The sequence below is a fragment of the Aspergillus niger genome, assembly GCF_000002855.4.
Source record: "Aspergillus niger supercontig An17".
Classification (NCBI taxonomy): domain Eukaryota; kingdom Fungi; phylum Ascomycota; class Eurotiomycetes; order Eurotiales; family Aspergillaceae; genus Aspergillus; species Aspergillus niger.
The window spans coordinates 94,017-120,482 of record NT_166532.1 but is presented as its reverse complement, the minus strand read 5'-3'; the positions used below and the strand labels follow the sequence as shown (position 1 = coordinate 120,482).

General features: G+C 49.8%; 10 protein-coding genes across 10 annotated transcripts; 6 read left to right on the top strand and 4 right to left on the bottom strand.

The window, feature by feature from the left end:
- Positions 1–146: 146 nt before the first annotated feature.
- Positions 147–4,997, top strand: An17g00530 (uncharacterized protein; the record flags this gene model as incomplete). Its single annotated transcript, XM_059745418.1, has 3 exons — positions 147–2,178; positions 2,227–2,488; positions 2,561–4,997. The coding sequence occupies 3 exons, from the start codon at positions 147–149 to the stop codon at positions 4,995–4,997; spliced, it is 4,731 nt and encodes a 1,576-aa protein (XP_059606577.1).
- A 932-nt stretch (positions 4,998–5,929) lies between these two features.
- An17g00520 (uncharacterized protein) lies at positions 5,930–8,560 on the top strand (the record flags this gene model as incomplete). Its single annotated transcript, XM_059745417.1, has 3 exons — positions 5,930–5,936; positions 6,058–6,664; positions 6,718–8,560. 3 exons carry the CDS (start codon positions 5,930–5,932, stop codon positions 8,558–8,560), a joined length of 2,457 nt encoding a protein of 818 aa, XP_059606576.1.
- A 309-nt stretch (positions 8,561–8,869) lies between these two features.
- Positions 8,870–9,544, top strand: An17g00510 (hypothetical protein; the record flags this gene model as incomplete). The annotated part of the gene is made up of 4 exons (XM_059745416.1): positions 8,870–8,950; positions 8,989–9,112; positions 9,239–9,261; positions 9,332–9,544. 4 exons carry the CDS (start codon positions 8,870–8,872, stop codon positions 9,542–9,544), a joined length of 441 nt encoding a protein of 146 aa, XP_059606575.1.
- A 1,285-nt stretch (positions 9,545–10,829) lies between these two features.
- On the top strand, positions 10,830–11,585 carry An17g00500 (hypothetical protein; the record flags this gene model as incomplete). The annotated part of the gene is made up of 1 exon (XM_059745415.1): positions 10,830–11,585. The coding sequence occupies one exon, from the start codon at positions 10,830–10,832 to the stop codon at positions 11,583–11,585; it is 756 nt and encodes a 251-aa protein (XP_059606574.1).
- Positions 11,586–12,039: 454 nt separating this feature from the next.
- Positions 12,040–12,973, bottom strand: An17g00490 (uncharacterized protein; the record flags this gene model as incomplete). The annotated part of the gene is made up of 4 exons (XM_001398241.3): positions 12,040–12,322; positions 12,379–12,472; positions 12,522–12,573; positions 12,632–12,973. The coding sequence occupies 4 exons, from the start codon at positions 12,971–12,973 to the stop codon at positions 12,040–12,042; spliced, it is 771 nt and encodes a 256-aa protein (XP_001398278.3).
- A 300-nt stretch (positions 12,974–13,273) lies between these two features.
- Positions 13,274–17,406, top strand: An17g00480 (hypothetical protein; the record flags this gene model as incomplete). Its single annotated transcript, XM_059745413.1, has 12 exons — positions 13,274–13,331; positions 13,470–13,628; positions 13,823–13,939; positions 14,476–14,582; positions 14,700–14,921; positions 15,212–15,274; positions 15,622–15,763; positions 15,857–15,888; positions 15,970–16,133; positions 16,522–16,666; positions 17,134–17,199; positions 17,257–17,406. The coding sequence occupies 12 exons, from the start codon at positions 13,274–13,276 to the stop codon at positions 17,404–17,406; spliced, it is 1,425 nt and encodes a 474-aa protein (XP_059606573.1).
- A 935-nt stretch (positions 17,407–18,341) lies between these two features.
- Positions 18,342–19,890, bottom strand: An17g00470 (uncharacterized protein; the record flags this gene model as incomplete). The annotated part of the gene is made up of 4 exons (XM_001398239.3): positions 18,342–18,479; positions 18,572–19,249; positions 19,323–19,723; positions 19,854–19,890. 4 exons carry the CDS (start codon positions 19,888–19,890, stop codon positions 18,342–18,344), a joined length of 1,254 nt encoding a protein of 417 aa, XP_001398276.3.
- A 534-nt stretch (positions 19,891–20,424) lies between these two features.
- On the bottom strand, positions 20,425–20,999 carry An17g00460 (hypothetical protein; the record flags this gene model as incomplete). Its single annotated transcript, XM_059745412.1, has 4 exons — positions 20,425–20,606; positions 20,681–20,779; positions 20,844–20,933; positions 20,966–20,999. 4 exons carry the CDS (start codon positions 20,997–20,999, stop codon positions 20,425–20,427), a joined length of 405 nt encoding a protein of 134 aa, XP_059606572.1.
- Positions 21,000–21,581: 582 nt separating this feature from the next.
- An17g00450 (uncharacterized protein) lies at positions 21,582–22,541 on the bottom strand (the record flags this gene model as incomplete). Its single annotated transcript, XM_001398237.1, has 1 exon — positions 21,582–22,541. The coding sequence occupies one exon, from the start codon at positions 22,539–22,541 to the stop codon at positions 21,582–21,584; it is 960 nt and encodes a 319-aa protein (XP_001398274.1).
- A 1,248-nt stretch (positions 22,542–23,789) lies between these two features.
- Positions 23,790–25,546, top strand: An17g00440 (uncharacterized protein; the record flags this gene model as incomplete). Its single annotated transcript, XM_001398236.3, has 4 exons — positions 23,790–23,858; positions 23,918–25,197; positions 25,298–25,430; positions 25,493–25,546. The coding sequence occupies 4 exons, from the start codon at positions 23,790–23,792 to the stop codon at positions 25,544–25,546; spliced, it is 1,536 nt and encodes a 511-aa protein (XP_001398273.3).
- Between the last annotated feature and the right edge of the window lie 920 nt (positions 25,547–26,466).

The following is a 26,466-nucleotide window of genomic DNA, read 5'->3' as shown; positions in this document are numbered from 1 at the left end:
ATCATTCGCCAGAGAACCGAGCTCGTTGGCAGGATCTTTGCAAAAGACTCCTGGTCCCGTCGATCAGTCTCACCAAGGCAAATCCCGGTGTGGTAAATGAGATCTTTGACCTTATCAGTTTTTTCCCTAGGGAGGTACGGTACAATATGTATGCCGAGTGGACTTCTGGCCAAACTTCCAGACTTCCTGACATCAAGTCGGCGTTTGATCAGGCGAAAGCAGAAACGAAGGATGTTCTTAAGAGGCTCAGCAAAACGAATATTCGACCTATGGCTCGTGCCTTGGCCAAGATCGCCTATGCCAATCCGGGCATCGTCATCAGTGTGGCCATCAACCAGATTGAGTCTTATGAGAATCTTATCGAAGTCGTTGTGGAGTGTGCGCGCTACTTCACATATCTTGGGTATGATATCCTGACATGGGTCATGATTAGCTCGCTCGGCCAGAAGGGACGAAGCCGCGTTCAAGAAGGTGGCTTGTTGACTAGTCGTTGGTTGAACGCCTTGGCGACATTTGCAGGACGGACTTTCAAGAGGTATTCGGTGATGGATCCCACTCCGGTCTTACAATACGTTGTGGAGCAGCTTCGCCAGAACAATTCGACAGATTTGATCATCCTCGAGCAGATAATCAGTTCTATGGCGGGAATCATCACCGACAACAATTTCAACGATGCACAAATTCAGGCCATGGCGGGTGGCGAAATCCTACAATCTCAGACGATCTTGCAGTTGCTAGATAAGCGACACGAGTCAAAAACTACCTCCAGAAGACTTATGAAGTCTCTCACTGTTTCAAAGCTTGCCGGACAATTGCTCATTGCCATTGCTCAAGAACGATTGATTTGCGTTTTCAGAGAAACGGAAGGCGCTTCCGAGCTCAAGCTCCTAGGAAACATTTTTGATGAGATTCACCGTATTCTGGTTCAGTACCTGGATCTGCTTCGCAGCAACCTGTCGGTCGAGGAATTCGATTCATTCGTCCCGGATTTGGCTTCTCTCATTAGCGATTTCGGCATCCAGCCCGAAGTGGCGTTTTGGATTCGGCGTCCGAGTGTTGCAAAGAAGGTTGCGGATATAGAAAAGACAATGCAGGATGAAGAGTCCGCAAAGACTCCGGCGGCATTGGTATCCAGTCGCGAGAGCGAAGAGACATCCCCATCCAAGCCCGAGGCTGACGAGATGGAAACGACGGAAGATGGGGAGGCAAACGTGACTGAAGGGGAACAGCCGTCGGAGAATGCCATGGATGTCGATACCGAAAAGGCAGAGACCGCGAACAACACCGACAGCAACGCTGCTACAGTACCGGCTGGTTCTGTCACTGCCGAGGTGCCTGCTCTGAATCCCGTCATGCAAGATCTCCAAGACCAAGTCAAGGCTGTCCTGAGTCCCGAAACGTGGGGCGTTGTTGGCTTACAGTTCTACGTGACATTCTGGCAGCTGTCTTTGTACGACGTGCATATACCTCAGAAATCGTATGAAGACGAAATTGATCGGCAAAAGAGGAAGGTTATGGCCATCAGCAACGATCGGTCCGACATCAGCATGGCAGGAACGCAAAGAAAAGAGCGAGAGAAAAAGCAAATCACGCAACTCCAAGACCGGATATTGGAAGAGAACAAGGCCCACTTGAAGGCCTACGGCCAAACAAGGACCAAACTACAGAAGGAGAAAGATCGCTGGTTTGCAGGTATGCGTGGGAAGCACGATTCGTTGAATGTTGCCCTTCTGGAGCAATGTTTCCTACCGCGTCTCTTGTTGTCTCCTATCGATGCATTCTACTGCTTCAAGATGCTCAAATTCTTGCACACAACTGGAACGCCGAATTTCCGAACCGTCGGCCTCCTGGATCAGCTATTCAGGGAGCAAAGACTTACCGCGTTGATATTCCAGTGCACATCAAGAGAGGCCGATAACTTGGGTCGATTTTTGAATGAGGTCTTACGCGACCTCGGTCGTTGGCACGCCGACAAGGCTGTTTACGAGAAGGAAGCGTTTGGTACCAAGAAAGACCTTCCTGGGTTCGCCAAGAATGTTGACTCGGATGGGAAGCCAGCCATTTATCTGGAGTACGAAGATTTCCGTCGGCTTCTGTACAAGTGGCACCGCCTATTCTCCTCCGCTCTGAAGACGTGCTTGAACGGTGGCGAATACATGCACATTCGTAACGCTATCAGTGTGTTGAAGGCTGTTGTGCAGAATTTCCCTGCAGTGAACTGGATAGGCCGGGACATGTTGACTAGCATGAATAGCTTGAGTCAGAACGACGAACGAGATGATGTCAAGATCCCGGCCGCTTCTCTAATCGGCGATCTTAACCGGCGTGAAAAGAAATGGTTGCTCCCTCAAGCGTTTATGAGTGCCAGCCCGCCAGTGCCTGGCAGACCAGGTGCAGCAGCGAAACCAACCACACCACGTCCCTCGTCTACTACACCCACCCCCTTGAATGCTACTGCTGTCGAGTTCAAGCCTACATCCACCAACGGGTAAGTCCTCAGATAGAACCTAGATCATTGTACTGTGTTGATCATGAATACTGATATTTTACACAACTACAGGTCGCAAGGCGAGGCGAAGCCCGAGTCGGGCGCCACGAAGGCTGAGGTTGAAGATGGAGAGATAGAGGATGCAAAGATGGCTGATGTCCCGCTGGCTGATCGAACAGCTCAAAAGCCGGCTGAAACAAAGGTTTCGTCGACGTCTCAACGTGATTCGCCTGCAACTTCGGCTCAAGGTACCGAAATACAAGCATCCGCTAATCGCGAGCAAAATTCAAACGAGAAGGATGTCGCTTCTGCCCGTGGAGCTCATCTAGAGGCAGACTTGCCTGCTCGACCCCAGGCGCCAGCATCGCCCGCTGCATCGCAGGCTGCATCAAAAATTTCAGACTCTGGTAGACCGGCAAATGTACCGAAGCGCCCTGAACCGGAGCGAGCACCATCCGGTGCACAGAACGCCCGAGCACAAGCGCAGGGCCCACACCGATTCAACCGTGAAGACAAGTTACCTCCTCGGCCTGATCTCTTAGAGGATCGCCGTGACAGACATCAGGACTATCCTCGTGGTGGTCGCTTCGGTGGAGACCACGACTATTCTCGGCCATTCGATCCGGCCATGGGTGATGGGAGGCCCTACCCCCGTGGTGACAGGGATTACCCAAGGCAACCTATGGACGAACCATTCCGTGGATTTCCTCACCGGGATGGACGCCCAGCGCGTGATGCGGACTGGCCGGATCGGTCAGGCCGTCTACGGCCGGATGCTCGGGAGGGACCACCAAATGTACGATCTGTTCCTCCTACGCACCCTGATCGCGCTGGTATGATAGACGACCATCCAGAAGGCTTTCGGCGTGGCGAAACCGGACGACAAGATCGGGACGACCGACGGAATTTGCAACAACGAGCATTGTCTCCTCCGAGAATGGAACCACTGGGGCGTCCAGAACGGTTCCCAGCTGATGATCGCCGGGGTGCGAACTTTGCCCACCCTCATGCGCGCAACGAGGATATGCCCACAGGGCCACGAAGTGAGCGATATGGGCGTCCTTCCATGGATGGCGCTGACAGTCGAGATACAGTGACCGGCATTGACATGAATCATGGACGGCTGCGTCAACCGGAGCCGCCTACGGATGTTCCGTCTGGCCCGAGAGGAAGAAACAATGCTGGGCGTGGTGGCCGCAATGTCCCCGGGTCACAACATTCCCAAGGACAGCCTGCGGCTGGTGCGATGGCTCCGACTGAACGCCAGCCTCCTACTGGCCCTGGTCGACAGGGGCTACGAAACGCACCGGATCAGCCTGCCCCAACAGGGCCCTCGTCACCGGGCCCAGAGAAACTCGACACTAGCGGAATCCACCCGGATAGACTGAAGGTCCTGCAACAGCAACCCCAGGAAAACACATATGGGGGCGGTCAGCGCCCGCATCATGGGTCATCTCCTGCATCGATTGTTCCCCCATCTGGTCCACGCAGTGGACTGGGGCCACCCTCTGGACCCGCAGCTATGCCACGTGGCCCGCCTTCAGGTCCTGGGTTTGGTGGTGAACGCGGCCGGGGAGACAAGCGTTTTGCTGGTATCAACAACATGCTCCAGCAATCCGGTGGGCTGCCGGACCGTGGCCCTGGTCCTACGATTCGAGGACGGGGTGCCAATCGGCAATCGGGCGCCATGAATGCCCCATCACCGCAATCGGCTCGGCCTCCGACGCCCGTTGCGCAGGAGGAGGGTGGTCGCGGTGGCCCGGCGTCTCAAGGTCGCCCTGATCTCATGGCCGGCCGGTCTTCTGGCGCTCCCTACGGGGAAGAGGACGGTCATCCACGTAGCCGACCAGGAGGCAGCCGAGGAGAGCCTGCGGAGGAGTCCAGCGCGGAAAGCCGGCGAAGCCAGCGGTTCTCTTCGGGCACATACCCTGAGCGTGAACGGGAGCGGGAGCGAGATCGGGAACGGCGTGGTGGCGATGAAGAGGGCTCACGCAGTAGCAGTCGACGGGAAGAGCATCGAGATCGAAACCGGGATTACGAGCGTGAACGGAGTCGCCGAAGCGACGCGGGTGGTGCCCCGGGAGGGCCTCGGGAAGAACGGTATGAGTCTCGCGAGGCGTCTCGACGTGGGCCTGGCGCACGTGAAGACAACCGGCGTCGACGTGACCGGGAGGAGGGCTCGGACATTGCCCCAAGCAGTCAGGAGCATGAAGGCCGTCTCCGACCTCCGTCTTCTCTTGGCGGACAGGGTCCTCCACCACCTCCGCCGCCCCCGCTTGCTGCTGGTGAGGATGACCGACGATGGGGAGGTGGGCGCGAGCTGCGCGATCGTGAGCGTGACCGTAATCGGGATCGTCCGCGTGAACGGGACTACCATCGCGAGGGGGCGCCTAGTGGGCCTCACCGCAAGCGTAATCGACCTGGGGACGAAGGAGGACATGGAGATGGCGGCGGACGGGGAGGAATGCGGATGGGAAGCGAGTCTAAACGGCCCCGACGTGGTGCGTGAGGGAGAAGAGAATTTAGGGATCTTGATACCGGCGGAATGATGCGTGGTTGCATGTTGCTGTTTCTTTTTGTCTCTCATTGAATCTACCATTTCCTTTTGACCTACTACACGACTCTATTACTAGCATTGTTGGACGGTGTTTTTTTTGCGTTCCGTCTGTTTACCTGGGACTCTCTGATCTATGTGCACGCATGGCCTGTACCATACAATTTTTCTCTTCCATTTCCCCCATTTGTGTTCTTGATTGGATACCCGGACGCATAGCAGCTACCTACTCGCAGTCAGTCAGCTGGCTGCCCGTTACGAAAGTTAGGTTCCGGTCCGTAGTCTGCCTGCATGAGTAGTAGCCGTGGGGACAACGGACTCCGGTGGGATGTTTTACCTTTTTGGGTAGGACAATGTCCGACGTGGTGAACTCTTAGACCCTGCATCTGCATCTGCATCTGCAAGTAGTGATGGTGGCTGCCAGGATACCCTGTGCATCTGCAAGACCATCAGGCCAACTGGCGACAGGGCAAGCGGGCCGACACTCCGACCAAACCGGTCGGGTAATCTTCGGGGCATTTCGTGGCTGCTCCTTCGGCAGCTCCTGCCGTCGATCCGCCCATTCATGATGTTGATCCATGATGCATTCCATCCCACTCGGTAGCCACCTTATGCACGGATGATTCAGGCGGGGTGCCAGGCACCGTGGGTTCCGGATATATGAACTCCTCCATCTGCCCCCGCTCCAACCATTGGTTTCAGTAGTCCTCGACTCGAGTCAGTCCGTTTGGTCCGTGATCAATTTATACTTCCCTCCCTCCCCGTTCCTTAACCAGCAATTGTCTCTTAAGTCCTGCTACTCATCATCGTAGCCTGCATTGACTCGAATGCCACTCCATTGTATTTTAAGTTTGCAATAAATCGTCCCCCCTCCCGTCACCGTCACCATGGCACGTCTGGACGTGGAAAAGACCATTGAAGAGCTCACGCTGGGCGAAAAGGTAGCTCTCACGGCTGGCAAGTAACGCCCAACACCAATTACCAAAAACAAAAAGCATAACTAACTATTGAACAGGCGTGGACTTTTGGCACACTGCCTCAATCCCCCGACTCAACATCCCCGCTCTGCGCATGTCCGATGGTCCCAATGGCGTGCGAGGCACCCGCTTCTTCAACGGAATCCCGGCCGCCTGTTTTCCCTGTGCCACCGCCCTCGGAGCAACCTGGGACGCCCATTTGCTGCACGAGGTGGGCCAGCTCATGGGTGACGAGTCCATCGCTAAGGGCTCGCATATCGTTCTGGGTCCCACCATCAACATCCAGCGCTCTCCGCTCGGCGGTCGAGGCTTCGAGTCTTTCGCAGAGGATGGCGTGCTTTCCGGAATTCTGGCCGGGAATTACTGCAAGGGGTTGCAGGAGAAGGGCGTCGCTGCCACGCTTAAGCACTTTGTGTGCAATGATCAGGAGCATGAGCGTTTGGCGGTGAGCAGCATCGTCACCATGCGTGCCCTGCGCGAGATATACCTGTTGCCTTTTCAGTTGGCGATGAGGATATGTCCTACTGCTTGTGTTATGACGGCCTATAATAAGGTCAATGGCACGCATGTCAGTGAGAATAAGGAGCTTATCACTGATATCCTCCGCAAGGAGTGGAATTGGGATGGTCTGGTTATGAGTGATTGGTAAGATCTGTACCGTAAAATGGTGCTACACATGTATTGACAGAATATCCTAGGTTCGGAACCTACACCACTTCCGACGCCATCAATGCTGGTCTGGACCTCGAAATGCCGGGCAAGACACGCTGGCGTGGCTCTGCCCTGGCTCACGCTGTGTCCTCCAATAAGGTAGCCGAGTTCGTTTTGGACGACCGCGTCCGCAATATCCTCAACCTCGTCAACTGGGTCGAGCCTCTAGGCATCCCCGAGCACGCCCCGGAAAAAGCCCTCAACCGGCCCCAAGACCGGGATCTTCTCCGCCGCGCCGCCGCCGAGTCCGTCGTGCTCATGAAGAACGAAGATAATATTCTTCCCCTCCGCAAAGACAAACCCATCCTTGTCATCGGACCCAACGCTCAAATCGCCGCCTACTGTGGCGGCGGCTCTGCCTCCCTAGACCCCTACTACACCGTCTCGCCCTTTGAAGGCGTCACCGCCAAAGCCACCTCCGAAGTTCAATTCTCCCAAGGCGTCTACTCCCACAAAGAACTCCCTCTCCTCGGTCCCCTGCTCAAAACTCAGGATGGCAAACCCGGATTCACGTTCCGCGTCTACAACGAACCACCCTCCCACAAGGACCGCACCCTTGTCGACGAACTGCATCTTCTCCGCTCCAGCGGCTTCCTCATGGACTACATCAACCCCAAGATCCACTCTTTCACCTTCTTCGTCGACATGGAAGGCTACTTCACCCCCACCGAATCCGGCGTCTACGACTTCGGCGTCACCGTAGTCGGCACGGGCCGTCTCCTCATCGACAACGAAACCGTCGTCGACAACACAAAGAACCAACGCCAGGGCACCGCCTTCTTCGGCAACGCCACCGTCGAAGAGCGCGGCTCCAAACACCTCAACGCAGGCCAAACCTACAAAGTAGTCCTCGAATTCGGCAGCGCCCCCACCTCCGACCTCGACACCCGAGGCATCGTCGTCTTCGGGCCCGGCGGATTCCGCTTCGGCGCTGCCCGCCAAGTCAGCCAAGAAGAGCTGATCTCCAACGCCGTCTCCCAAGCCAGCCAAGCCTCCCAAGTAATCATCTTTGCCGGCCTCACCAGTGAATGGGAAACCGAAGGCAACGACCGCGAACACATGGATCTGCCTCCTGGGACTGACGAGATGATTTCCCGTGTCCTCGACGCTAATCCGGATAACACAGTCGTGTGTCTCCAGTCCGGTACCCCTGTCACCATGCCATGGGTCCACAAAGCCAAAGCCCTCGTCCACGCCTGGTTCGGCGGCAACGAATGCGGTAACGGCATCGCAGACGTCCTCTTTGGAGACGTCAACCCGTCCGCTAAACTCCCCGTGACTTTCCCCGTCCGCTTACAGGATAACCCTAGTTATCTTAACTTCCGCTCCGAGCGGGGCCGTGTCCTCTACGGTGAAGATGTCTACGTCGGATACAGGTACTACGAAAAGACGAACGTGAAGCCCCTCTACCCTTTCGGTCACGGTTTATCCTACACCACTTTCTCCCGGAGTGATCTGAAGATTACTACCTCCCCGGAGAAGAGCACCCTCACCGACGGCGAACCCATCACTGCCACAGTCCAAGTAAAGAACACAGGTACCGTAGCCGGCGCAGAGATCGTACAGCTGTGGGTCCTTCCCCCGAAAACGGAGGTGAACCGCCCCGTCCGCGAACTGAAGGGGTTCACAAAGGTGTTCCTCCAGCCTGGGGAGGAGAAACAGGTGGAGATTGTGGTGGAGAAGAAACTGGCGACGAGCTGGTGGGACGAGCAGCGCGGTAAATGGGCGTCGGAGAAGGGCACATATGGGGTGTCTGTCACAGGAACTGGTGAGGAAGAGTTGTCGGGGGAGTTTGGGGTTGAGAGGACGAGGTATTGGGTTGGGTTGTAGGCATACCATATATGCCGTATTTAGAGATATTGGTTTTGTTGATGAGTTGGATATACATGGCTTATGATTGATGATGATGTGATTGTCGTGAATTGAATTGGATGTTTCTATTTACCGACGAGTAAATATATAAGACAGATAAACCAGACATGGATTGATATACAAGTTCGGCACAAACCTCCTCGCCCTCCTCGCCCTCCTCGCCAGTTTCATTTCCGCCGAAACAGTCCGAGTACATCATGACAGTCCCTCCAAGAATGAACAAGATGGCTAAGTAGAGGACAGACTATTTGTCACATATCATTGTGGATGTCGTATCGCAGGGTTTCACCCTTGGATCCCGTTAATTGTAAGGAGGAGCTCGAGTTGGTGGGGGAGTCGGCGGATAAGGTTGGTGATTTGCAGAGGAAGATGTGAGAAATTGAAAGGGGAATTGGAGGTCTGTTAGGTCTCCTCCCATGGTGGTGAAGAAGGGAATGGAGGCGACAACGAGGGAGGGGAAGACGGTGATTGTGATTGTGGTTCAGGACACTGGTCCAAAAGATGCTGCTTGTGAGTGACTACCCTCATCTGAAACATCCAAGACAGGAAGAGATACCTTGGTATGCTGACAATCTTCCCCTCCATCAGGTCCTCGTAATGCTAAAATCGTCGTTAGCTACGAGAACTGAACAAAAGATGGGATCTACACTGTGATCGATGTATGAATATTCCCTATATACTTTTTAAGCATTTTCCACTCCTGCCACAATGTCCACTAACCTTTCTTAGATACCCGTTTATAGAACCGGTGCCAACAATGACCTCGGCAGCGATTCTCCCTTACTCGATATTGCCGAATGTATGCATCAGTGCTCTCAAATCCCCAAGTGTAGGATGGTCTACTTCTATAAAAAGCTCCGCACTTGTTTCTTCGCGACGATACCAGGTACTTTAAGTGGACATGCGCCCGATTACGGCGCTGCTTGGTTCCTTGGATCTTGAAGTAACGGTGTCGCTATGCACTGTGCTGTTATTTGCGTCGACGTCTGACCGCGTTTGAAGTGCTTCGTCTTGTTGGAAGCTTTCTCGACGTTGGAAGTGTCTGTTGCCTTGTCCTGTTCGCTGGCTCAGCTCTATGATGTGGGATAAGCGTTGTCCGTGATTAAAGATGTGCCAAACTAGTGGCGAGCGATGCAAACAAGTCAGGAAGGAAGTCAGGTCAATAGAGCGCGGGGCATAGAAGGAAGAAGCTAATTAGCCAGTGATAGCATAGGAGACGAGCAGCAACAGACTCAGCTGCGCTCACTGTAATTGACGAGATAGGATGCCATGCCAAACGCGAGTTGCTGCGCGTAGACACTAGTAAATGGCTGAATGAACATGAAGAATACCAATCTCTCGCAAGACCAGTCTGACGATCACATGATAAGCATGTCTCATGCTTCGTTTGCTCCGGGTGCAACACAACTGCATCTAATTTTGTATGGGTGTTTCGATGGCTTCTGAATCGGTCAAGAGAAGTGTTTATGGAGATAACCTAGAACCAGACAGTCCAGAGCATCCATAGTTATATCTTTATAGCCATAGAAAGAAGGAAGAATGCCTTACTGTGACGGTCGCATTAAATTGGCCGTCAAGTTCTATCTCTGGGATAGATGTGCCCACGAGTCCAACTAATTCTGCAATGGCTTTGAGCACCGTTCCAAACACGACTCGCGGGAGCAAACGACTACAGTCGCACGGAGTATACCAATTTTCCGCTGAGAGACTGGCAGTAGCATAAGATTCAGATCTAGACTATGTTATGATTTTCGTTTGCTTCAGGTGCAACCCAACTGTATATACCGTATTCTCAACATTATTGCTGCTGCTGCTGTTGTTCCAATCCCGACCGAAGTATTTTGCTGGGCTCTTCCCTGGTCAACCAACACAAACACTCTCATTTTGACAGTCAGATTCACCTCTGCGTTGGTATTTCCCATAGTATCACTCTCTAGTAGAAGAGTTATGCTATTCGAAGTGCTTGTGATATCGTCCATATGGCCAATAACAAGAAAGATGCCTTTGCGCGCTCGGATACAGTCCGGTTGAACAGGAGCAGATGAAGTCGTTCATCAGATATAAATACCCCCTCATCATCTTGACATTGAGTTGGGGATACAGAATTAGCGGTATCTCAAACATACCTGGTTCTACTTTCAGTTTCTCATCTCCCTACAAAGAGACCATCTCACAGATCTGCCTCCCATCTCACCAAGAACAGCCTCCCTCCCTCCCAGCAAAAACAATGGACTTCATCAAGAACCATGAGCATCAGCATGAGCAATCGACCAACGACCCAAGGGAAGTTAAAGAGAAGCTATGCCAGCTTATGAAAGACAGTCTGCATACTACAGCAAACGGTTCCACTGAAGCTGAGAAGCAGGCACATCAGTTAGGTTCCTCTCCTCCTCTTGACGTTTCTCCCACCAACTCGTCTCCAAACCCCGACAACGACAACCAAACGGACAAAGAAGGAGACAAGCCGAGGACCGAAGCAAAGGAAGCAACTGGGTCCAACAACGACCCGTCTCCAAGCCCCAACGATGACAACAAGACGGACAAAGAAGCGGACGAAGACGCAGACGAAACGACAACCCCAGCAAAGGAAGCAACCAAGCCCGACGATCAGCTGCCCCAGCCATCGGAAGACCAGTCGAATACCCCCGAACCAGATACAAGCGAAGCCGAAGGGCTGCGGCTCCAGAAACGAGAGCACAATAGGGTGTATGGGGAAAACATGCATGCTGAAAGTTGTTGCGTGATACCGGACGAGGATTGCTTTGGCCATCTGAATCCCAAGGAGACTGGTGAAGATGAAGATGAAGAGCTACAGCGCCAGAAGCGAGAGTTCCATGAGGAGATATATACGTTGATAGAACGAGGATGTGGAATAACACTGACGCCCTCGGGTCGCGAACTTATGGCCAAACTCTCATCAGAGGAGGAGCTGAATGCCAATGCAGACATTGGAATCAATCCTATCGTGTTTTCCATACTTTGAACTCGTTGCTCCTTTTTGAAGAGGATATGTTCCAGTGCTACGCGTGTCGGCCACCCGCGGAATCGCCATTGAAATCAGTCGCGGTCCGGCTTTCTCTAGCTACTTGGAACAAGGATTGTCCCTCCTTGAAAATGGGATCTAACCGTTTGTGAAGATCCGATCGCATTGATGATTGAAAATGGTATTTGCATTCTACCTCATTTATCCTTCGTTTAGTCCATCAATAGTAAAATCATTCTTTTCAGTTGCACCGTGTGTAGACAAGAAACATAATGTCCAATAAACTCCTCCATTATCCCAAGTGCCAATTTCCCTCGCTTTCATATTGGTTTGATGATAGTATCGGACTTCTCAAAATATGACCATGGTTTTAATTTCAATACTCTGCCGTCGATCAAAGCCCATATCCCACGACCTAAACGAGCCGTGCGGCACGCCTTTGATAAAAGCATGACTAAATTAGTGACAGCCAGTGAAGAAGTAATCGAAACACTATAGCTGACATACCAGGCTTGTTCTCAACCCTGTTACCTCCCTGATAGAAAATCCAAGCCTCGGACGGCTGTTGGTTGTTTATAAAGTACCATCTCTGCTCAGGGTCATGCTGTAGAAAGCAGTTCTGGGAGGTCGCGCTAGAATCGTAATGCGTCACAGGAAGTAGATGCTCTGGCTTCACCGTGCGCTGATCGCAAAGGGCTAATGGGTAGTCTTGTACCGGAAGCAACGGCACCCAAAAGCTACAGATTATCATCAGCCAGGTGTTCCAAGAATGATAAGTATATGTATCGCATACGTATAAAATTCATATTTCCGCGATGGCGCAATGTCTACACCGGAGTTCGCACGGTAAGTCTCGAACATATATGCTCCCGAGGGCCCCGTCGTGTCTGAGGCAGAGGTCAGCACGCGAAATACTGATGAGGTAGATATCCTTACCGATGTGGGCGTACCCAACCGGTCCACTACCTGATGGATGTTTTCCGCGCACCTTGGAGATGTCAGACATATGATAGCTTTTCTTGGATCGGAAATGAACGCCAAGTTACCCAGTGGAAATATATCTTGACGATCGATGCTCCTGTAAGCCTCTGCAATATCCGTTTAACTTCAGGGTAGAGTGTTGCGCGGATCTCAAAGTCATCGTCGAAATCTATATACGACATTTTGGTGCTGAGAGAGTATAGACAGAATCCTTGTTCCTGTATCGAGAATTCGGTCTCCTTTCCTCTGATATCTTCGAAAGATACTTCCTGCGGGAACGAACTGAAATTGCTGGAAGCGAGTCCGTCATAGGAGCGGTACAACACCATTGTGTGGTAGTCCTGTTCCTTTCCGAGGAAATCCAGGTAGCCCTTTGTTCTGCCCACGGATGATCCAGCAAAGGCCATGATAGCTCGCGTGTGAAGATATCACGAAAAGGATAGCTCGGTTGTACGGAAGTCACGAAAAGAACAGCTCGCGTGTGGAATTATAGCAGAATAAGAACTTGTGGACTGTGGGTGACTGATCGAAAGAGTCGGGAATGGTGACGATTTATATAAGAAGAGGGGCGAGAGAGCCGACCGGGCACACATACTGCAGATGTCATGTGTCCTCATGGAGCTCTGAATATAGAAAGCATTATATAATGAGAATGAACAGGGCATTCAGACACGGGACGCTTCAAGCTTCAAGATTGGCCAGAATGGATGAAGGCCTATGTGGATATTCTGGGTCATGATAGACCCGGTGTCACACAGGCGGAGGGTGGGTGCCTGAAGCAGAGTACTCCTCAGTAATTGTCAGTCACAGGTCTCTGAATCCCAGATTCGGCCTGTCAATACCTACTTCTAGACGTAAGTAATTTTGTTTTCCCTCTTTATACGTGTTGGAGGCAACATTAAGTTTCTCAGAATAATAGTCAGCCTATCAGAGCCGTCAATCATGGCAGGGGTTACACGGGAGCTGCAGCAGAAAATGGCTGCTCTCTTCGTGTGCCTGCGTCGAGAGTAGCAAATGGAGGCCCGATTGACTCATTAGGAAGACACATGATCCCCGTAGCAGGTAGCATAGTATCGTGCCCTCAGGTAAGCCATGTTCTCATGTGTAACGCATGATGGAAAAGACTGACGAAGTCCAGAGAGGCGGGACTTGGACACAGATCCCAGCAAGACGAGAACTTAATCTTCGGTTTGTGGCTTGTCAACGTGACAAATATTATTCGAGAGTGGTATTCCCCTGGCGCATACTATAGACAGCCACTACAGGCATCACGGCCACAGCCACGCAGAACCTCAACGGCGAGAGGGAAAAGAACTATATAAAGGAAGGCAGACACATGTTGAAGGTACCTCGACTGGTTGCTTTCATTTGGGGTAAGGCGGGGGTTTAAATAGGAATTACAGGCCAGAAATCATAGCGGTGATCATGATTAAAAGGAATGAAAGGGGGGAATAACCGGATGGAGAGGATGTAGAAAAATAAATATTCGAATGAGTGAATCAAAATGAAACTGGAAAACTCCTACTGCAGCGTAAAATTTAAACCATTGGGTAACCAGAGTTTACGGCAGGTCTCTAAGCGGTCCACGGTAGGGGTTCCCGTCCAGACGTCCGGAGCCCAAAGTCTATTTCCACATTTGCAAATTCACAATAAATCCATGAGAGGGGAAAAATGGAAGCACCAAAATAAGAAAAGAAGGAAACCCCGAACAGGAAAGGATATAATAAAAGGGGAAACAAAAACAGTTTTCTGGCGAGATGCAAGCGTTACACTCCCGTCCGTTGAGGGATACACAGAAGTCAGCGACCATGTTATCTATAATACCTTACCTAGGGTCTCAATTGGACAGCCAAGCGAGTCAGCCATGCATCTGATGGTCGAATTTCGGTTAGGTAACCGATCCTTGAAGGCTTCCCAAGAGCTTGTCTGTGGCTATGCTTGATCCCCTATCTGGAAGGCTTAAACGATAAGATTGCTTTTACCTCGGTTGATACCGTTGCGAAAACTGTAGACAGGGTGCGGTATCTCCAGCCATAATACTGAAGGTGAATAGATATAGTAGTGGAAAATACCACCTAGCGTATCTAGAGTCCTCATAAAAAAAAACCTCTATACCGATCAACGAGCTTATAGCTGTCTGGTTTGGCAATATTTGCACCTAGAATTCCGGATGCTAAGCTGCGACATTATTTTAACCTACTGTCCGAGGGCACTGCCCCACCAACCAATTTAATTTCCGCACATCTTCTGGGGTGCGGTTCCGCGGATCACTGGGCTACCCGAGCTAAGTATGATCCACTCTCGGGGCATCGGCCGCAAGGGGATCTTTGTAAAGTGTACGGAGTAGCGAAAGCGGTAATCAGCCCATTTGTCTGGCACATACTAGTCGAAGTCAGAACCCAGTTCTGTGCGCTTCAAGTGTGATTCCTCAGTAGTGCATTCGAGCTAACCGGTCAGCCATCTGGTAAAAGTCTAGATTCTAAGCCAGGTAGCATAAAAGCTGCAAGTGAGGACTGTCAAAATGTGAAGATGACGTAGTTCTTTTCTTGGCAGCAGAACCGAAGAGTTTATTGAGCATTGTTTCTGATTTTTTTACTATCTCTTTTCTCTTCATCTTTAATATGTTCTGTTTTATTTTATTCCAGATCAAGCATCCCATTATCTTCGCATTCGACCGGATTCGGTTACCATACGATCATACATGTCCGGTATGATGATTACACCTCTTCATTACAGGCGCCCGCATCCAGGCTGCAGCCCAACGTGGCCTGAAAACACACAGAGACGAAAGAAACTGAATGAGTCGCTCGGTGAAGAAACCTGCTTGTCCAGCACCACTGCTCTTCCAGGGTTAGAGATATAGACTTTACCACTAGTCCACTTTAGGCCTGGCGCCTTGCAGTGACGGATTCATCTGACAGGCGAAATGCTGAGAGGCAAGAGGGGGAAAAGAGGAAACAAAAAGGAATAGAGAGAAAGAAATGAAATGTATCGACTCGGTAAGAAACAAATGACACCGAGCACGCACAGTACCAGTGGCACGGAGTACTCGCAGGGATCTCTGCATTTCCGACCGAATGCCAGTCCTCCCTTCCTTCTTCTCTTCCGACCCCGTGTGTCTGACTGTGTGCCTGGGTCAACGTACATGCTGGACCTTAAAGAACCTACTAGTACTATTCAGGCCTTTCGTCGGAAAAGTGTACCGTGATAGTTGGTTGTATCACACTAGTCCTAAAGAGTCCTCAGACTACACTAAGTAGTAGTTGAGCATGTCATGTCACGGGGTTTAGGTATGGGTTGGGAAGCTGCTCCTACAGTCATGGTGATCTAAAGTACCACCGTAACCTTATCACACAGTAACGGCCGGTGGGGGATGAGGCTCTTCGAAGTGTCACACGTATAGTCAATCAACGGGGGCGGGGCAGTGAGGATAGTCGTCAGAGAGGACCCCAGGCGTAGGATTCAGAATCCCTGGAGACTAGCTGCATCGTGGCGTCTTCATGACAGATTTAGTCGAATCCCCCCATCCACACTTAGGCTTTTCCTTCCAATCCCTTACCTCTCTGGGTAATGATGTTTAATCTCTGTGTTTTGTAGTACAATAAACTTGATATCAAGAATAGCTGGGCTATTTTCCTGAAGTATACACTATACACACACGACAGGTTTAGAGAAATCCTAACAAAAAGGCATGATTGATTTTTGGGTTGATTCTAGAGAATAATAGCGTGATTAGAATGGTATGAGTCTTTATGGATTTACTACTTATTCTCATTATTAATATTGTTAAGTTCTGTACAGGGTTACTATTCAGTCTTAGATTTCTCTGAGCGTGCTCCATGTATATACCTCAGGAATATGGCCTGGCTATTCATTATGATAATAGCAGGGATGGCGTACTATATTACCACTATTGTGGTGGAAGAGGAGTCGAGCGATTGTCTTGGTGATTAAGGGGGACAGGGAGTGGGGGAGGGGCAATCCGACTAATTCTCCGCCTCGACAGGGGATTGGAGATGTGCGGTTTAAGGATCTACATTACGACTTCCGCTAGTGGTGGCGGTGGCTTGGCTGTGTGTATGTGCCAGCGGCGATATGAAGTGAGGACCGTTACTTAGACACTGCGTATAGCAATACAAGAAGTACGGCTAGCCTGTAGTAGACTAGTGCTGATTGATTGATCGATTTACGTCATATCTTGGATATGATACAGCCGGGGTAGCACCCATCCCAAGACCCTGATGGTCGAGACAGAATTTTGTGGAAGTAATACTTTTGTGTAGTGGATGGTGACCATGTGGCTACCTAGCCGCCCGGAGCCACCAAACTAAATCCCAGAGAGGTATTCTTTCTTGTGTATGATAATTTTTGTTCGACTGAGTAATTCCAATACAGGTTAATGATCCTTCGTTAAATACTCTGCTCTGTTTAGTACCTACTAACGTAACTCCCGGCCGCACCGGCCACCCAGTACACCGCCCAACGCGTTTCTACATACAGCCACTCTTTTCATTAAAGGCTGTGAATTAGCAATAAGTAGTACAGTGGTTCTAGGGCGATGTGCTAGGGGTGGCCGGTGCGGCCGGGAGTTACAGTCGCCGATCCCGTTAGACATGCACGTGGACCAGCCCCGGTTTGATACCGCAGCTCTGTGCAAGCAACTGGATGAATCCTTACTAAAGCAACCCAGACCGGAAGTGCATCTTTTGGGAACACTTGCCATAAGATCTGTCCCACACTCGGCGCTCATCTACTCAACGGCGTCGTGAAACGTATAGATAAGGGTGCGGTACCGACTCTGGAGACAGTGACAAAGGAAAGGTATCGCTACAAGGACTGAATACTCAATGCAGTGCTCTCCAGGTTCCAGGTAGAACACTCAATTGTACTGGTGGAATTTTTGCTGTCGGGGTATGGAGATGGATTCCCTAGCGATGCGAGCTGTCAAGCAGCTGTATTATTTCACACTCGCACTATTTAGTGGAAAATCCCGGAGCAATAAATTATTTTACTTGACAGGATCATGTTTTATCATCTGATTTGCTTGGTCACAGCGAGTGAAACCTTGAATTGTAATTATTAGATGGTGTATACAGGTCACTTGACCTCTCTCGAGAAATTTAGAAAAGCTGAAGCTGGGTCAACGGACTCAGATTACCCAATCCACTGGATTTATGGATTACTGACCCCGTCGATCTGCAACTAGTACCTGTATACGAGCAAGGCCCTGTCTTCATGCTTGTGAGACCGATGGGCGGGATATCAGCCTCCAGGCTAGGATAGTCACCTCCCAGGACCTCTTCCCAATATGAATATATAAGTGCAAACTTCATCAATTCTAAATAGACTCACTATTCTTGAAACCATTGCTGATCGTATTCTGAGCAACCCGAGACAACTAGACAGGACATTTAGATATCATAGAAGTATTTCCAGCATCATTCACAGCTTTATTTATAACTGATATGGACTCTTTCCTATACATTTAAAGTATATTCTGGACAGAAAGCTTCATGCCCACTTTATGTCGTTGAAAGCAGGCATTTGAACATTCAGAGCCTGCGGGTGACTTATGTTGAGACATTCACTGCAGCCAGGCAGCTGTCAGCTGATCCTTCGCCTTTCTTCCTGCGTGGTCTCTGACCACCACCTCTTCCAACACACACCAATCATTCTCTTGAGATCAGATAGATCAAATCTATATATCTTTGACCCTTCGTCTTGACAACTTACGAAATATGGCCCCGCAAAGACCGCTATATTCAAATATTAAACCTAACAGCCACGAGCCAAAGTAAGCCATTTTGAAGCATCGGAGGAACTCGGGCATGATTTTTGACTTCCAGTCATCTTTTTAGACTCGTCATGAAATGGAGGGGGGATATTCTCTGACGATTGACCATCAGACAACAGCTAGTTGGTTAATATCTCTACTGGTAAATTTTCAGTATAACAAATCGATCTATAAATCATTACATACCCCTTCTATCTCACCCAATCCGCACCACCTCCTCCTCATCAACAACGCCCTCATACTGCGTGTTCCCCATAATCTCCTCCACCGGACCCAGCAACCGCGCAAACGCATCCCGATCCAGCACCGCGACAACCACATCCGTGATGGCCATGATACTCGCAGCTCGTGGCGCATTCTTCCGGAAAGCACGCTCCCCAAACCACCCGCCCGACGTGTACGTCTTCACGCTCCCCACGAACCCCACTTTATAGGCGCGAGCCTCTCCCGACACGAGAAGGAAGAAATCACTACCCAGGTCCCCCTGTAGGATGATGGTATCTCCAGCGCAATACCGCCGAGTCTGCAGCGCCTCTGCGATCCTTGAACGCTGCCGCCCAGACAGCCCGGCCAGGAGCGGGACACGTTCTAGAAAAGAGGTGTGCACTCGTCGACGGGCGAATGCGGATTCCGCCATGATGCGGCGGAAGGATACGCCGTCGATGGCCCAGAGGTGACAGTCCGGCTCGGTGGAGATGATGGTTGCGGCGCGAGGGGCATTGTATAGCAGTGCGAGCTCGCCGAAGAAGTCGCCGGGGTGGGCGGATCCATGTTTGGTGCCGATGCTGGGGGTGGTTGGCTGTGGGGTGGAGGCGAGGGTGATGTAGATGTCGAAGCTGCCTTTCTCGACGATGTAGAAGTTGTCACCTATGTCGCCTTGTGTGATTACCTGGTAATGTAGGTTAGCGTGTCGTGAGCTGTGTTGCTCCATGCTAAGGGTGAGGGCCTGTGGTTATTCATACATTGGTGCCCTTGATAGGAACGGCCTTTCCGACAAAGGCGCTCAATAATTGTGCATATTGCTCCTTGTCCAGGGCGGAGAAGAGAAAGACTTCTTTCACCGCGCGCACGAGACGATGGGCTTGTTCCTCGGTCATATCAAAGCTGGTGCTTGGCAAGCTCTGCTGGCCGGGCACGAAGGATTCCGCGGACACAGAATTGCGTCGAGGCAAGGGATAATGGGATGTATCAGTCGACGGGGGCATGTCATCACCGGAACCTGGCAATGTGCTCGCCCGGGGACAGAGGGTAAATGGGTCCTGGAATGAGAGAGGCACGGATACCTCTGGGTGTCCCTCTGGTGCTAATGTCGGAGAACCGCTGACATGGCTGCAATGCTCTGCTTCAATCCGTCCAGGCATGACTATGATATCGCGTGAGTTTGTGATAAATTCAGAAAATAGTTAGAATATACAGCTGGGAACTTGAGGTGGCAGTGCCGAAAGTCATGAATGAGTGGGCTCATGGCAGGAGACAAAGTGGGAGGGACGCACACTTTATTCGTCTTCTGGAATAATCATCACGAAACATTGTGAATTGTGGCGTGAAGTGGAGTCTATAGCTGAGTGTTGATAAGCAGCCCCATGCCAGATGCTTGATTGGTGACTGCATACTACACATGCTCGGTATAGCTTCTCTTTCTCCGGCGGACTCTGTGTCAAAGCAGGGTTTTTGAACTACACAATGAATCCTACGTAACGAACTTGTATTTATAGATTGAAAGCAGGCTTCTCAATTGATACTCCCACTTCATAATACCCAGTATATTGGACATTAAGGTGGAGTGCTCAACTTGGTGGGTGTACACACTTCATCATGCCCTGATCCATGATTTTCTATTAGAATTTTTGACCCATATAACAATATACAATTTGCGTCTTCAGACCATTATATTTCACAGCATACTAGATATTTCTACCTATCATTTCATTTAGCGTACTAATCCTCGAGGGTTGACCGTACAGTTAGGCAGCTAATGTTTTACTTGAAGACCTCCCCAACTACTAATCTGTGGATCCGCCCCAGGTCGCTATCTAAGCGATCACGACTTATCTAGCCTCTAGTCTAGTATCGGCTGCAAAGAACTCTCGAAGAAGGCATGTTACCCCTCTTTGGAAGCTGAGAGTGATTTGCATCCTGTTCATATACTTTATCTGTCTTGAAACTCTGTTCACTGTCTACAGGTATTGATCTGCCGCTGATAGTAGGCTCGCTACAGACCATAGCTTGCATATCCTTGCTGTGGACTGAATTCGAATGATTAACAGCAACAGTGTCAATCAATTAGCACTGCAGACATGGCAATGGGTTCACTTCTCACCAATTGTCAAGTATCCACTAGACCCCCCTGGTGTCTTGTGTCTTTTGCCAATGCCTCCAACATATCCAACGCCCTGACCCACAATAATCCCCTCCCCCCCTCAATGCCCCGCTGAGTGATCGACTGGCCTTGACCGTAATGCGGTCTATACCAACACACTTACTTAACTTGGCAATTGCGCCGAAGTCCAGGTTTCGCTCTAGAAGAGTGACAGAAGCTCCTGTATGGAGACCGGGCGTCGATGGATTCCGATCTGTCGAATAAGAAGCGAGCGGTTGACTTACACTAGTTGGTCCCTCAGACACGTCATCTTTAGCATTCTTGCGTGACGCCTAGCTATCTATAGGTCTCTAATCAGGGCAAAGTTCAGTTGCCCGGCTCATCTTATCTGAGCCAATTATGTATTGTTAAGTTTGCCCCACTCTATAGTCGACATCTTCAGCCATCGCCCGGGTCTTTTCAATCCATCCCGCACATGTCTAGACCATAGTTCCTACAAGCTATATCGCATCAACCAGAATAGCCAGTTCTGGAATTAACTCCTAAACGCGGTTATTTACGCAAGAGGCCAGGGACCCTATCTCTCTATCGCAAGTGTAGACTGTGCAAGCATATAATTATGCGACGGATAGTGTTATCTTTGCAGATCAAGCTCATATGTACGTGTCTATGCTTTAGGAGAACACAATAGTCTTTTTCATTGCTCTAGACATATGAGCTGAAGCTTGAAACAGTCCAACTATCTATCCAAGTGACAAAAATTGTTCAAGATACTGCATATTCTCAGTAAAAATGGCCACCAAATACCCAGGTTTGATCTCCCCAGTTCAACGCAAGTCATGTATAGTAAAACCAACTTCGTACATCGACTTTACATACACCCGCCAAATTCAGTGGCTTGCTATAGCCAATCCCGATAATCCCCAAAGTCCTCCATATGATAACGCGACCATTTCAAATGATACAAAGCAAAACCTTGCACAAAAGCATTCACCACATTTCGAAGGCCCTCATTCTTCAAACAGGCAGCACGCATCCTCCGAACACTGTCAAGACACCGGTCAACCGTCATCTTCAACGCCTCAGTAGCGGAGCAGCCCTCAACTGCAGATACAAGCATCAGGTTGGTATCCTGCTCATCGCCGATAATCGACTCTTTATAAAAGGATACCACGTCATTGAGCTGTGGCACAACAGCCGCCAAATCCGGAATTAGGGTAATGTAAGACGCGATGTCGAGACTACCTTTGGGAAAATTGGCAAATGCATAGGCCTCTCCGATACCGCTCTTCTGCCGCAAAAATTCGGGAAACAGACGGGTGTTGGAATCTACATTGAGACGTCCCTTTTGCTCCACTTCGAAGACGTTCACGCTGATGTAATCTAGTGAGGACTTGAGGATCATGTCTCCGACAAAGGGGTCATAGCGGTCGCAGAGGTCTTGCAAGGATGAGAATAGGCCACGAAGGTAGGCCCACTTTGGCTGGTTGGCTCCAAGCAAGTGTGCGCGGTATTCCTTGAGCTGTTCTCTGAACTCGGGCCCCTCACAGAGATCGTCAATTGAGAAGATGTATGATGTCCACACTCCGATGGACAACTGGGTGTCGCGGTCTAGGTGTGGATAGAAGCATCGGGCCATGAAGGCCGCTCCTTTGGAATACCTGTAGACGACCTCAGAGGGCAGTCCACAATGTTTGAACCGGTTAAAGACTTCATCATCGAAAAGGTCATTGCTTGGGACTTCTGGGATAGTGAGAAAGACTTCTTTGAGAAAAGCCGATACCACAGTAAAGAATTCCCTAGATGGGTCGCTGGTGGCAGCCTCGGTAGGAGCTTGGTCACTGGAGAAGATTTGACCCATTGTTAGGGCGTACTGTCAATAGGCGTTTTTGAGGGAGGGGTGTAATAATAATGTTATGATTATGAGTTGGTCCATAGGCTTTACAAGTCTCGTATTTATAGACATCCATCGCTACCTGGTTCAGGTAGTCGTGATTCACAATGAATTCCACGTGGTGAATGCTATCCATCTGAACAGATAAAGCTGATTGAGACATTTCGTGCACTTAAACTCATGAATTTACACAAATACAGAAGAAGATCGAACATGCGAGCACGGTGGCTTGAGCACACCGGCTTCGGCCCACTGATGTGAAATCTGTGAGACAGCGGGAGATGGGGTCTCACGCTATGCCCTGAGTGGCATGTCACATCTCACACTGCATTAGTCTCTATAAAGTGTTCGCCAATGCCATACTACAGTGATTGTTGGTTTTTGTTGGCTAGATCTGCGTGCATGTGCCACATGTGTGACCTGGAATCTCAAGCAACTCTAATAAGAACAGGGATGATCCCGGAATATCAGATAAGCGGAAGTTTACTTTCATGGCATCCCAACTTCGAGCTCATCTCAAACTCTACAAGATGCAACACAACAAAGAACACTCATGGAAGTATCCTGGTAACCAGGATCTACATATGGCCAAACTCAGCGAGGTGCGTCCGAGTAGTGCCCAAGTGTACATCGAAAGGATGGCCAATGCATACGAATCAGCAATCTCAAGCACATGTCACAGGCATGATGTCTCCTAAACATATCTAAGTGATAACCATTGCATGTGCTTGATCCTTAAACTTCCAGTAGGCATATAACCACTAAAAAATGTGGGGAAGTCAGTCCGAGTGCTTGTTCTATCCCTCTATGGGATATGTGTCAGGCCAAAGCTATCACACAAATATCATGAACCTTATAATCGAACACCTCAGGGTTTCGGTGTGATCATTATGATATCGAGCTCATCGCTTACTTAGCAAATACACAATTTGTCATTCTTGCTGTTTCCAGACTCACTTCACTTTGTTTTCGTCTTTTTCAAATCTTCTGTTCTCCACTGCCACATACGGTGGAGATCATGAGACCATGTTGAATTTCCTTCTCACCACATGATGGTGAGTGACTGCTTTCTTGCTTTCCTCGGTTCCAATCTTAAGCGGTAGCTCGTATCTATAAAGACGTTAACCCGGTCCTTCTACTACAGGCTACCCGTTTCCTCAGACATACCCCTCATCTCTGAACCTCAGTAACTTTTCTAAGCAACTACCGAGCAAGATGGCCATCGTCATGGACGAACTATCTGTTCTATTCCTTCTCAAAGCCTTTGCTTGGGCCTTTGTCCCTGTGAGCACTCTCGTTCCTCCCAGCGATTTGCTTGTGCCATCCACTAACAAGAACAACAGTACTCCATCTTATGCATCATCTACAATATCTTCTTTCATCCTCTCAAACACTATCCTGGGCCTCGTATCATGGCTTCCAGCCGCCTCCCCATATTCTTTCTAGTCTTGATTGGCAGATCAGTCAATACACTGGAAAAGCTGCATGCAAAGTACGGGCCAGTGGTACGCGTGGCTCCCGATGAGCTCAGCTACACCGCCGCAAGCGCCTGGAAGGACATCTACTCAAGTAGCGCAGCTTGGCCCCTCGCTATACCCCGGAATATGGTATTCTTCAGGGCTATGGCAGGGGAATATGGTTTCCATTCTTTGGTCACCGCCAACAACCAAGATCATGCCAGACTGCGACGTTTGTATTCCCGGGCCTTCTCAAAGCAAGCACTGGCTGCCCAGGAGCCTCTGATAATCCAGCATATCGACAAGCTAATCAAGAAGCTTTATGCCGAGATTGATCACACAGCCAAGCCGGTTGACATAAACTTGTTCTTGAATCTGGTCCTTTTTGATATGATCAATGACCTTCAATTCGGAGAACCACTTAACTTATTGGATGATACGACGCACCGGGCCTTTGCGCGCGCCTCACTAATCATAGTTCCCAGTGCCGCCGTAATTCAAGCACTGGCAGACTTTCCCCTGGCCAGAATCATTCTTAAGCCAATTCTCCGCGAAGTATTCAGAATGCGACGACTCTACTTTTCGACAACAGATGAGAGACTCGAAAAACGACTGGCATCGAACTCATATCGCGCAGATATCGTGCAGTTCCTCACAGATGCCAAGTCAGATAACATATCCTTACAAGAGATCCAGGCCAATGCACCACTCATGAATATTGCAGGATCCGGAACATCTGCGGTGGCTTTGAGCGGCCTGATCGCCAATCTTCTCCTTGCCCCACACATTCTCAAAGAACTGCAGAATGAGATTCGGTCAAAATTCCATACCAGTTCCGATATTACTATGAAGAACATGGTCGACATGCCCCTCCTGGACGCCTGCATCAAGGAAGTCCTTCGTGTGTTCCCGGCTGTGCCTGTTACTCCTGGGCGCTTGGTTCCGTCTCCCGGAGTCACTATAGCTGGGAAATGGGTGGCGGGTGGAACACGTGTCTATGTTACTCCTCTTGCGGCTTTCCATTCTACTGATAACTTTCATGATCCGGAGACTTTTGCCCCTCAGCGATGGTACAATACAAAGGAGGAGAGCAGCTTTACGACTAAGGATGTTAAGGATGCGTACAAGCCTTTTTCTGTCGGGCCGTATAACTGCATCGGCCAATAGTAAGTTACCCCCTGCCCCCTCTTGTTTGTAGAGGTTTTATTGGATTTGATCTAGTCATTTATTTCCTCCTAAGATCAGAGCAACACTAACTTTTACAAGCATGGCGCATTACATCGTGTCACTGTTCATTTGCAACTTGCTTCTACATTTCGATTTCAAAATCGCTACGGATCCCAAGACTTGGCTTTCGAACCAAAGGGCCTGGATCGTTTGGCATAATCCACCTTTGAATGTGAGTCTGAAGCCGGTCAAGGCCTAGAGTTGCAACAGGTTCGGAATAGTGAAACGGTTTAGACTGGAACTGGAGAAGCAGCTCGGCTGGATGAGAGAGATGGTGGTTCTGAATAAGCTCACGCACGTGATATTTCTCGTGCTAATACTGATTGAGCTCTAAGGGTTGAATGTCTCTAACCTCTAATAAACTTCGTATCTTATTCTGAAGAAAAAGTAGAAAAGAAGAAAAAAGTTGTCATTACCCTGCACACCTCCAAGTATCTTTAATGCTGACATACTGGGTAGTGTACGACAAGAATAGCTAATTCTGATTTAAGACAGGGATGATTAGTTCTAGTTTTAAGGTTAGTCTGATGCTATATCATCTTCTCACATGAAGTAGATCAATCAGTATCAAGATTCCTCTGAACACGTCATAACGAGGGTCCCGGTTGCTCTGTCTTCCTTTCTGCGGCCCGGTTCGGCTGCCGGCCGCGGGGCATCTTATGTAGGTTGTTCTTTAGATATTAACAAGAATAGAATGACAGTAGTTATAGTATCATTGTCAAGTTCCAATAGTTGTGTTATTGCGACCCTATAAAATTGGATGATATACACTTATGTATATACTCCATATACATATTTAGTTCCGCATTGAGTTAGAACTTATGTTCACAATACTACACTTGATAGCACCACGTGATCTTCTCCTAGAGGAATTTCACACAGTCTGATCACCCCTAATCATACTAGCCTTATCAATGTTCGGCTGTACATCTCTAGTTTTGCTCGAGGCTGACATCCTGGTAACAATTTCCGATGTGTTCCACCAAAGCTCTGCGGCTGAGGCAGGGGCTCAGACGGAGATCGGCATCCAACTCAGCATACTAACCATAACAAGCTAGTGCATCGATGAGCATTGCTGTAACAGGAATGGCCGCCCCCGCAATTCACACCCGAACATCTCGATTGCCTCATTAGGTTTGGTTCGTCTATGAGATGATAGTTGTCGCAAGGCTTTGTTCGGGCAGAAATCAGCCAGGGTCAACACACTT